This window comes from Delphinus delphis, chromosome 7 (genome assembly GCF_949987515.2).
Source record: "Delphinus delphis chromosome 7, mDelDel1.2, whole genome shotgun sequence".
NCBI lineage: Eukaryota > Metazoa > Chordata > Mammalia > Artiodactyla > Delphinidae > Delphinus > Delphinus delphis.
Window position 1 is genome coordinate 78,697,060 of NC_082689.1, and position 12,370 is coordinate 78,709,429.

The 12,370-nt window shown below is 42.3% G+C and overlaps 1 protein-coding gene across 1 annotated transcript in view; it reads left to right on the forward strand.

Annotated features, from left to right (window-relative positions):
* Window positions 1-12,370, forward strand: part of NEB (nebulin) — a 274,918-nt gene that overhangs the window by 215,121 nt on the left and 47,427 nt on the right. The window contains exons 118-127 of the mRNA XM_060016820.1: window positions 1,013-1,120; window positions 2,426-2,533; window positions 3,710-3,817; window positions 4,379-4,483; window positions 4,588-4,692; window positions 5,700-5,798; window positions 6,130-6,240; window positions 9,960-10,064; window positions 10,763-10,867; window positions 11,281-11,385. Of these exons, the coding sequence (XP_059872803.1) occupies window positions 1,013-1,120; window positions 2,426-2,533; window positions 3,710-3,817; window positions 4,379-4,483; window positions 4,588-4,692; window positions 5,700-5,798; window positions 6,130-6,240; window positions 9,960-10,064; window positions 10,763-10,867; window positions 11,281-11,385 (1,059 nt within the window). The remainder of the gene's footprint in view (window positions 1-1,012; window positions 1,121-2,425; window positions 2,534-3,709; window positions 3,818-4,378; window positions 4,484-4,587; window positions 4,693-5,699; window positions 5,799-6,129; window positions 6,241-9,959; window positions 10,065-10,762; window positions 10,868-11,280; window positions 11,386-12,370) is intronic.

A 12,370-nucleotide genomic window follows, 5' to 3' on the forward strand; every position in this document is an offset into this window, starting at 1 on the left:
CAGAAGTGGGGAAAACCAAAGTAGGGCAAGACCAGGCCTTTTCTCAATGGGAAACCAGAGTTGGTGCCTTAGAAAGTACTTAAGAGTCTGCTCTTAGGGCTTCCCTGGTGGCACAGTGGTTGAGAGTCCGCCTGCCGATGCAGGGGACACGGGTTCGTGCCCCGGTCTGGGAAGATCCCACATGCAGCGGAGAGGCTGGGCCCATGAGCCATGGCCACTGAGCCTGCGCATCCAGACCCTGTGCTCTGTAACGGGAGAGGCCAGAACAGTGAGAGGCCCGCGTACCGAAAAAAAAAAAAAAAAGAGTCTGCTCTTATTTCCTAAAACCTGATATGTTCCATCAGTTTCCTGGGGTGGCCTTGTAAGTGATCCAAATCTATGAAATCCATGGATTTAAAAAGCTTTTAGAGCTTCCAAGGTTACTTTTGTATCCTTGTGTTGTAAGCAATGGTTTATGCCTTGTAGTATCAGCCTTCTAATACATTAGTGCTCACTATGGTAAGATGAGGAGGGGAAGGTCTCTGCAGTTACAGATGTGGCCTCTACCACGCATAATCGGTGAGGCTTGAGAGAACCTCTTAATCCCCCAAGCCTCAGCATCCTTATGCAGATGACTAGAAAGTGGATAGAAAGCACCCCCTGTAATGGCACAGTGACACAGAGCAGGCTGCCCATTTTTTTTTATTAACCCCAAAGGTTAATAAGCAAATATTAAATCCCACCAATGAGTCAGGACGTGAAAACTTATTCTTTTGGAATAGGTAGTGGTAAAATGCCCATTCTTCCTCTTCTTGTGCCTGAGCTGACTCTTCCACTGATTTTTCAGTGTGGGGTCCATACCCTGGCTGTGGTCCTGGTGGACAAAGCACAGTATATGAGATAGAGTTCCCAAGGCAAAGGGGAGCAGGCTATTACTTTTTATAATAGGAGACTTGGGTTTGTGTTTACTTTGCTTCTTTCTAACCCTGCTGCCGTGGTCCACTCAGCTCACTCTGCTTCTCTCTGTACCCAGGCCGTCTACCACCATGACTACGTGCACAGCATCAGAGGCAAAGTGGCTCCAACCACAAAAACTGTGGATCTGGACCGGGCCCTTCATGCATACAAGCTCCAGAGTGAGGTGAGAAATGAGACCTGGACAGAGTGCCCAGCAGAAATCCAGGACTCAGCTGACGAGGGCCAGGCCTCTGTAGAAGTGGCCTCGGCTTGGGCATCCTCAGCCTTTACAGTTTACATCCTGACCGTGTAAATTGTAAAGCCTGTTTCATTCACACGAGCTAAACAAAACAAAACAGAAAACAGTGCACTGCTTGTCTTCCCTCTTGTCTGAGAGCAAGCAGTGGGCATTTTTGGAGCAATGCTTGCACAGAAGTTACATAGAACAGGGTCAGTCTACTATCTCTGCTCTCAAAAAGCTTAAAATCCAAGACAAGATGACAAAGACAAGGCATATAATCATAAAAGACTATTTATTTGGGCTTCCCTGGTGGCGCAGTGGTTGAGAGTCCGCCTGCCGATGCAGGGGACACGGGTTCGTGCCCTGGTCCGGGAGGATCCCACATGCCGCGGAGCGGCTGGGCCCGTGAGCCATGGCTGCTGAGCCTGCGCGTCCAGAGCCTGTGCTCCGCAATGGGAGAGGCCACAGCAGTGAGAGGCCCACGTACTGAAAAAAAAAAAAAAAAAAAAAAAGACTATTTATTCCATACAATAAGAGATAAAGCTAGAAATTACTGTTGGAATTCAGAAGAGAAGGAAACTAGATTCCACTCACGTATTTAATATCCCAGTTCTTTGTTATCTGGTGGTGCTACTTTGCTCTCACCTTTAATGCTACTATCCTATACTGAATGTTAAAAGTAATTTGGTTTTTAATATTTTAAATACTATTCTTACTCCTTTAGCTCCCCTGAGAGACAGACTATTTCAAATCACAGACAGAAACTCCTTTCCTCCTTCTGCCAGGAACATGAGCCTCCTGACCTGACAGCCTAACATCAAGACACTGTATTTATGGGGCCCTGGGGGCTTCCAAAGATGCGTCTTATAATTATGACTATCTCGGGGATTGGTGATGGCTTGAATATCAGCTAAGGGTAGGGTTAACCACAGAGGTGGCACTAGCTGCCGATTTACTTTTCCCAAATTCTTGCTGGTTGCCCTGCAGTCAACCAGGCATATGTTTAGAAACACAGAAGAATTATTTTCTATAAATCCCTTCACTCATTGCTCTTTTTTTGAAAGCAATATGTTAAGAGTAATTTGATTCATTGCTTGACTCTTAGAATTTAGTTAATTTCTTCTTGAAATCAATTCAATGAGTGTAAGTACACGAAGTATCAAATTGAAAACCTGGATCTGACTTGTTTAACATAGATCAGTCGTTTGATGTAGCTCCCATTTAACCTGCTCTTCTCTGTCCCGGCAGAATCTGTACCGAAGAGCTGGCCTGCACTCCCTGCCCACTGGATATAGGCTTCCGGTTGACACCCCTCACTTCAAACACACCAAGGACACCCGATACATGAGCAGCTACGTGAGTGGTCTCCTCTTCATTAAGATGGGGCTTAAAGTGGGAAGGGGGACGCTAATATTTGTTAACAGTCTATTCTCATCCCCCTAATCACACCCTGAAGTTTCAACATGATACCATGATGGGAGCAGGGAAGGGGAGACGGTGTGTTTTCTAGGGGTGCTGCTCCTGCAATTCGGCAGTGCCTGGGTAGCCCAGTGGGTTAGCGTAGGATTTTCATGGGGTTGTATCTGCATCACTCAGTTACCTTGGCTTAGCAATCATGGCTGCCATGATGCCTCCACTTCTTTTGGCCTTAGCACAGAAGCATCCCGAACTATCCCAAGCCCTCTACTGGAAATGCAACTTCATACATGCACCACTGCTGTGTAGCGCTAATGTTGTCTTCCTTCTGCAACATTTCATTGCAGAAGATACAACATCACCGCATGTTCCTTTGAAAGGAAAGGCTCTGATACGTGCCCCACTACTTACCCTCTGTGCCCATTTCATAGAAATCTCAGAGGGGTAGTTAGACTCTCACTACCTGAGAGCATTGCCCAGGCATTAGCTCTGATACCAACCTTTCCCACTAGTGTCAGGTTCGGACTTGGTGAACAAGGCCTGAAGAAGCATAGGCTATCCCAGTGACTCTGGCCTTCAGGTCATACCCACAAACCAACCATCAGTTGAAGAATGAGCTCTTCATTCCACATTTCCCTCCAGAGTCCTGGGAATCAAACATGCTGACCAGCAAAGTCCCATAGTCTGTGGCCCAATAATATGGTTTCCAAAGCAGAGTCACAGATTTAATCTTCTAACATCATTTTTTAAATAGTCTATAAAGCCATTCATCCATCAGTCTTACAATTAGTCTCTTGTTTCTGCTTTGCATTTCTTAATTTCCTAGCCATATTGGGACTAAAAATACAGGTTTTTCTTGCATTTTGCATACCTACTTACAAACAGATTTAATCTAGGCAACCCTGAGTTGTATTCCTTTCTGGACCTGGCTTTACTAGCCAACAAATAATTTTCAAGTCTCAGATTATTACAAAAATTTTGTCAATGACTTTTTTTCATACTTAATGCTTAGAGACTAATTTTCAAATGAAAGCGACAGCCCTTTTCCATTTGAGAAATGTGACGCCTACTCTCTGTTCACCCATCAGTGATCTCATTCTCACTTTGCGTCTGCAGTTCAAGTACAAAGAAGTTTATGAACACATGAAGGCAAATGGGTATACCCTTGGACCCAATGACGTCCCATTTGTCAATGTCCGAAGGGTCAACAACGTTACCAGCGAGGTACTGTAAATGTTAATTCTGTGGAGGAGTTTCAAAGACCATGGTTTTGTTTGAAATGCATTAAGAATTAATTGTATTTCAGCTATAAACTTACACATCAGCAAGGAGTAAGGAGATCCTTTTTGTCACCATTTTGATACTGATATCCTGTGGCAATGTTTTTTTAATTTTGGTAATGCCATTGTAGAGACACACCCCATCCATAGATTATAATGCAAATTAATTCCTTCTTTTGACATTTGTATTTAGTAAGTTTGCATCTTTAGTAAGGTTGCATGTTAGTCTGACTCATGAACCTGGTTTTCTACATAAACTATTGGTCTGAATATCTAACCCTACTGTCCAACCATCTGATAGAAAGTGGAAAGATTGTGCTCAAAATTCTTCACCCAAACAAAATAAATATCACTCTCTATTTTTTCTAATTTCAATCATTTTCTGTATCCTTAATCTCACTTCTCATGGCTCTTTAAATATGTACAGTATTTGATTGTTGATTAGTGTATAGATGCCCTCATCATCCTACACTAACCATCTGGAATGGTTTTCCTTCCAATGTAGAGACTGTATCGACAGTTGTACCACAAACTGAAAGACAAGATCCACACAACTCCCGACACGCCTGAAATCCGCCAAGTCAGGAAGACACAAGAAGCTGTCAGCGAGGTGGGTATTTTCTTAGGAGAGAGGGGAGGCCATGGAACCCAGGGATGAATGTCAACCATTCGGTCTCTAATTTATGTGTTTATGGGCATTTTTTTCCCCTGTAGTTGATTTACAAATCAGACTTCTTCAAGATGCAAGGCCACATGATCTCTCTGCCATACACACCCCAAGTGCTCCATTGCCGCTACGTGGGAGACATCACCAGTGATGTAAGCATCTCATACGGGTCTTTCTGGAAGACTCTTACCAAGAGGCAGGCTTGCTCTCAGTATGTAAGCCAACCAGTCTTTGAGCAGCCTTTTGCATTGAGTAAACTTCTAAACTGAGTGTAGAACTTGGAGGTAAAGCAGTGTGGAAAGAGGACCCCATATTTCCCCAGCTATGGAAATAGTAGTAAGAGGACCACTTGGGAGATGCAAGAATGGCTGACCACCATTCTACATTCAACACCAAATCATTACCAGCTCCTCACTCCAAGTGGCCTCTGTCCAGGTCATGTTTAGTATCTTTCTCCTACTTACCCCTGCTCCCACCCACTTTAGCTACTTCCTGCTGAAATTTTTTTTTTCTCCTTGAATATTTACTTCTCATAAAATACCACTCCATTTAATCTATGGTATTTTTCATCCATATAATAATAAAATAATAGCCATATCCTCTTCTCAGTTCAGGGTTAGCAATTTAAATTTTAAAAACCTATGGGACTTCCCTGGTGGCACAGTAGTTAAGAATCCGCCTGCCAATGCAGGGCACTCGGGTTCGAGCCCTGGTCTGGGAAGATCCCACATGCCGCAGAGCAACTAAGCCCATGCTTCACAACTACTGAGCCTGCACTCTAGATCCCGTGAGCCACAACAACTGAGCCCATGTGCCACAACTACTGAAGCCTGCGCACCTAGAGCCCGTGCTCCACAACAAGAGAAGCCACCACAATGAGAAGCCCACACACTGCAACAAAGAGTAGCCCCTGCTCGCCGCAACTAGAGAAAGCCTGTGTGCAGCAACAAAGACCCAATGCAACAAAAAATAAATAAATAGATAAGTTAAAAAAATTTTTTTAAACCTATGACTCATTTGAGTTCAAGCAAACTCAGAGTACAGGGTGGATGTGTTGAACCAAAATGAAAGATCCATCACTAAAAAAGTATCACTACTCTGTCTTATTCTTGATTTATATTTGCTCATGACCAGCTATATTTCTATGCTTGTGACACAGATTAAATACAAAGAAGACTTGCAGATCCTGAGGGGACTGGGCTGCTTCCTGTATGACACTCCTGACATGGTCCGCTCCCGGCACCTGCGGAAGCTCTGGGTGAGTGCACACCGTCCCAACACGCAGCTCCTCCTGCACAGCTTCACAAAGCTGGGCAAGAGGAATCTGTCTGTAGCTTCTGTTAAGGGGAAATTTGCCATTAACTCACTGAGAAAGTCATGACCCACTCAAGATGATCTGTGCTTCCTAAAAAAGGTAATGAGCTTAGTTAAATGACGGTTGTCTTTGGTCCTGCTTGGGAAGACCTCCAGGACACAGGGAGCGTCAGTGTGGCTTGCACATGCCAGCCGTTTGAAAGACAACGTGTGACCATGACATGCAATTCCTGAAGTGATTAATCAACTTGTATTTCCATTGTTGTTTTTTTAAGTCTAATTACCTATACACCGATAATGCGAGGAAGATGCGAGACAAATACAAAGTGGTGCTTGACACTCCAGAATACAGAAAAGTGCAGGAATTGAAGACACATCTGAGTGAAGTAAGTAAACATGTCACCACAAGGGCCTCCTTCCTCTAGCGATCTTTTTTTAGGTAATTATATTGGGCCAAAATCTCCCTTCTGCCTTTAATTACAGAGTGGCCACCCTGTCTAAACAAGTCAGTTGACCTCACTTTGCCTCAATTTACTTATTTTGTCCCTTTTTAATAAGATGAGGCTATTGATACTTGCCCTACCTATGACTAGGACAGCTGAGAGTTTACATGATTTTATAGATTAGAGAGTCCTTCTGTCTTAGACTATTGTTGTCTCCAAACTGAATTTATTTCAAAAATTTCTCTCTCATTAATTCCTGCTGTCAGGAACCCTAATCATGGCAATGCAATTTGAAAAGTTTTTCAATGGCTCTCTGCTCTAGTGCCCACTCAGGAAATTCCAAACAACTTAGTTTCATTTTCATCTGCCCCACCTGGCACCCAGGCTCCTGATTTATTGCCATTAGTTGTGCATAGATCTGATCCTCTCACCTATGTTGGTCCCTTGAGGGTTGGCCCCCCATCTTATTTAGATGTGTATCCTATAGCGCCATAACAGATGTCCGTGTTTGCCAAGGACAAAATGTGTTATCTAAAGGTAAGGGCATCCCGCAAATGTAAATGGTTGCTTCTATTAGAGGTCAGTGGGCCATTCTCATTCAACTCAGTTTGTTTTGTGACCTCGTTTATCGGACTCCATAAAGCTGTCAGGCCACCTCATTGACTCCCCATGCTTAATAACTCTGATGGCTGCTGTTTAGGGATCACTTATGTCCTTAGACCTAAAGAAGCCTTGGCAAATCAAGCGTTGTCCTCAGTGGAGAGGATGTGCAGCCTCCTGCGCTTGGAGTGAGCCAGGGCAGAGGATGATTCATTCTTCAGCTCTTACAAATGCTACATTGAGCACATTTGCTTTCCTGAGCACTTCCCTCTGTTATTTCAACCAGTGCTAGCACTCAGATAGGAATGAGTGTGGGGTTTCTTCTCAGTAAAGGTGCCTCTCCATGCTGGCTAAGTATCAGAATCATCTCTGAAATATTTTAAAACTACCCTTGAGTGGGCTCCAACCTCAAGCCCCACACTAGATTCTCTCTGTCTGGACATCTGCATATTTTTAGCTGCCTCACAGGTAATTCTAATATTCAGGCAGTGTTGGAAACCACTGCTTTAAAATATCACATCTCTCCTCCAGCCAATAATTAACTAATTAAAAATTGTTTGGTAACTTAAAGTGCTTATTGGCATCTTTGGAAATACCTTTACTTCTCTCAGCTGTCTGGGTTCAGAATTATCTAAAACTTTAATTTCTCTTCTTCCCAATTCCTGTTGGGATTTTGTGCATGTTATGCAACAACATTGAGGAAGAAAAATAGATATTGTTTAGTAGTACAATTTCTCTCACACTTGCCTCACTGTAGAATGACCTGAGCTTGAGAAAATACCGATTTGAGCTACTACCCTGGATTCAGAAGGACTGGGGTAGAGCCTGCAAATCTGTTCTTACTAAGGGGGTTTTAGGATCAGGTGAGTTTGGGAAACACTGGCTTAGTAAAAAGTTTGATGGCCAAAAGTTCAAGTTATTGACTTTTGATTTGTCTTTAAATTGTGCAGATTCTTGACACATATATATCTGTAGGACTAGGAAGCAGAGATGTTGTCCCAAGGAGTATAAACAATGCATACCTAAGTACAGGGGAAATACACTTCAAAGGGAATCGTAGAAATGGCATGGGAGAGGTGGGTCTTAGTTCCAGAATTACTTCCAATTTGTTGTGTGACTTTTTCTAATTCACAACTTTAACACCCTAATTTCCTGAGCTAGAGAATTGGACTAGGTAATGATTTGGGCTTCTTTTAGCCATAAAATTCTATGATTTTGTCGATTTGATTTGTTCAAAAATTTAGCCTGGGAGAAACAGTAAATTTCTGTTTTGTTTATCTCCTGTCTTTCATTGGTAACACCAAAAACAGCCCTAAGCAGATGAGCTATATTTTGTTTCAACTTGCACTTGTATATAATTTAGATGTAAAGAAATGGACACGTACATACATGTGTATATACATATTATTTATTTCCTACATTTTATCTGTTCAACCAGCATTTTTATCCATGATTAGGATTTATTTGTTATCCATTTAGACTTTCTCGTTCACCTCATTATATTAAATATCCTCGATATTTACTAGAGGACTACTGTTTTTCAGATCTTCTATCTAAATATGAGGTGATAAAAGAATGATAAAACTGCATTCTATGGACTCATAATCTCTGGGAAGAAACAGACATCAATATGATAAATGGTATCCTATAGGAATGATCAAGACAGTATGGTCTCCAGGAGTTCTCCAGGCAGATAAGAGTGGGAAGAAAATTCTAGGTAGAAGGCACAGTATGGGAAATTGGCCATAATGAGTTCTAGAAACTGGGACTAGTTTCAAATATCACATGGGGAGTGTGGAAGACTGTTGGGAAATGAGACTGGAGACATGGGATAGAAGAAGACAGGTTATGAAGACTCGTGGGTGATATATTAATGATCTTGGACTTGATGAAAAGTCATTGATGAATTATTTCTGAGCAGGATAGATCTGAGCATTAACATCTAATTGGATCTGAACTCTAAGAAAATCTCTTTCTTGGGCTTGTGAAAGATGGGTAAGCCATGTGAAGTGTCCAATAGAGGATTTGGGAAGGTGGTTTAGAGGCTCTTAAGGATATGTAGAAAGAAACAATACAGGAAGCTGAACTAGGGCCATGGCAGTGGGAAAGGAGAAGAAGGTCAGATTTAAGGAGTATCACAAAGTTAGGAGCCCAGGATTCATGACCATTTTGATGTGGGAATGAGGGAGAAGGGGTCTAGGATGACTCCCCAAGTTTCTGGCCTGCATGACTAGGATATCAAGGAACCATTTAACAAAATTTGAAAACCATCAACCTCAAATTGATGGTTGAGGTCCTGGGTAGAGATGATGTTACCCAAGGAGAATGTATAGGGTAAAAGGAGCCAACCCTTAACTCTAGCTAATAGCAGCCTTTGGGGGAGTGCAGAACCATAGAAGGAAGCTGAGGAGTGCCTAGAAAGATGGGAGGCCCCCTAGGGGAGAATGGGGGAATGGAAGGCAGAGAACAGAGTTCAGGAATGAAATTGCTGAGCAGTTACAGTTGCTGCGGAAAAGCATTCTAGGATGTAGCAATTGTAATTGTTTGTGGTAGTCTTAATGCAATTCACTTCATTGGAGTGGTTGGGTGGAAGCCAAACTATTGCCTTGTGAAATTAATCAAAAGAGAGAAAAAGGCAAAACACATAGTTTGCTTGGTTGTGAAAGAAAGGAAAAAGGCCATTGGCAGAACTTGGAAAAGGCTTAATGAAGGGAGGGACTTGGGTCTGTTTGCAGAAGAAGGGAGAGGGCTGGCACATCGGGAAGGTTGAGGGTAACTGCCAGAACAGGGTCCTAGAAGGGACAGGTGAGAAGGGAACAAGAACACAGCAGGTGGCTTGGAACTCGGACAGGCTGCAGAATGTCTCTAATTTTGATACAAGGAAAAAAAGAAAAGGAAGGCTAAGGAGGTTAAAAAAAATGTATTGGTTTATTGGATGGAAACTGAGATTGCTGCAGTGGGAGAGGCCCTGCTTTTTCTCTGAAGTAAGCAATAAAGGCATCTGCAGAGCATAGAATGTGTCCATGAAGCAGAAATGATGGTTATGACTGTTTTATGTCCAGCTGGTGTACAGAGCTGCAGGCAAGAAGCAGAAGTCAATCTTCACTTCAGTTCCTGATACTCCTGATCTTACAAGAGCCAAGCGAGGGCAGAAGCTTCAGAGTCAGGTAACATTCACACATGAAGATTCATAAACCTGCCCCAGGGGGTGGTTCTGTGTGGCTGACCACTCCCGTCAGTAGCAGACCCTCACACCTGGTCGTCCTGGTGCAGCCTCATGCTCTTTAACTTCAGGAAGCTGCTTTCTTTGGGGCCGTCTTCACTATGGTATGTTTTACATGAGCAGGTAATGCCTTGTCTTCTAAGGTCTATACAACTTTAGTCATTGGATGAGTGGTCTGTGGATTCCAGGTGGTGAAAATAAATTTTTTAATTCATTCCATAGGACCTATATTTTGTCCACAGATAAATGAAACCACAATTCATGCATTCAGGCAAAAATGAAAAAAAAACATGTTGAAGACTATCAGAATTCCTCTCATTCTTCTATCAGCATTTTTTATCACGTGGATTTAGACTAGACCACACTCAGCAGCAGGAATGTTAGATGACTGGAGCGCGTATATGTGTTTCCTAATGTGAGACAGAGGGAGAAACAAATAAACAGAAACACACATAACAACAACAAAAAATCAGGACAATAACAAGTAGACACTGCCCTCCCATCTTAGGGTTAGAAATGAGTAAAGAGGACTGAATACTAAATAAGGGGTATTTTATCTCTGTAACATCTGATCCCTATTCTTTGTTTTTAATTTTTATTGGCGTATAGTTGATTTATAACGTTGTGCCTATTATCATTCAGTATCTGTATGTTGAACTTGCCACCAAAGAGAGGCCACATCATCATGCTGGAAACCAGACCACAGCCTTGAAGCATGCTAAAGACGTGAAGGACATGGTCAGTGAGGTGAGTTGGGAATTCGGCACCCAGGCACTGAGCTAAAGAAACAAATCCTTTGCTAAAACCTTCACCTGCTTGGGAGTTCCCTGGTGGTCTAGTGGTTAGGATTCGTTCACTGCCATGTCCTGGGTTCAATCCCTGGTGATGAACTGAGATCCCATAAGATATGCAGCGTGGCCAAGATAAAAATAAATAAATAAATTTAATTAATTAAAAAAAAACCTTCACCTGCTGCCTCTGATCAGAGAGCTCATTTCTAGAAGTTGTGCTCAACAGCATCAAGAAACAGAAGGCAGAGCTATTCTCTTAACGAGCATGATCCGGTGTGTCCCTAGGCTGGATCTGTTCCATGGTTGTGAATTGGGAGGGATGAAAACACTTGAACTTAAATTTCTCTCTCTTCCATCTTTATTTCTTAGAAAAAGTACAAAATTCAATACGAAAAGATGAAGGACAAGTACACTCCAGTTCCAGATACGCCAATCCTCATCAGAGCCAAGAAGGCTTACTGGAATGCCAGTGATGTATGCATCCCTCCCTTCTTTCTTCATTGTGATGGGGCAGCTGAAGTGGAAACGCCTAAGAAGCATAAGATATTACAGTCATATCCGTAATTCAAAGTCCTGGCCCACAGTACAGATCAGGAAAGAAACAAAAACACAAAAGCCAAACAAACAGGCACAAACAATACCATTTGGCAAAATCGCTAAGAATAAGGCTGAGAGATGCTGAAAACCTACTGCTTTTCTCATTGCTCTTCCAAGCAAAAATATGACACTTTCTTCTAATTCTTTGGTGGCATTTCCTAGGGATACTTGATGTTGCTTATCCATAAAATGTTGTTCTTGGAAACAGCCAAACACGGTTTCAAATCCTGATGCTGTGATTTGCCTGCTGTATGACTCCATATAATTTACCTAATTCTTCTGAGTCTCTTTTCTTATATGTGAAATGAGGATAAGAATTGTGATAATTAAATTAGACTAAACAAGATAACAGATACACGTTTCTAGCACAGTGCAGGGCTCTTAGTTGACACTCAGAAAATGTTTGTTCCTCCTCTTGATCGCCTAAATCATGTGAATGACATGTTTGTGAGAATTCACAGGAACAGACTTTCATTTCCCATACCACATGATCAAGGACAGAGTGCCTTTCAACAGTAATGAGATTATCTGTTAATGAAGATATGAAATGAATCAACCCGGTTAGGTGGCCAGTCCTTACCAGTTTTGTGTCCCAGAGCCCAATTATGAATGCATTGCACCTATTACCAGAACCAGGATCTCTGGAGGACTGGTTGGGACTTAACCCAGCCAAAAGCTCAAGCAACCCCCTCACCCTCAATTTAGCAACATAGCTCTAGGATTTCAAGCATCTTAAGTGGTTACAGTAATCCCTAAGCAGAATTGTGAAAGTGTACAGCAAATTGGAACAATATCTTAGTTCTGTAATTTTGTCAGAAATTTTCAGTTGCAGCTAAAAGGAGTCTGCTAGTTGGAAGAAGAC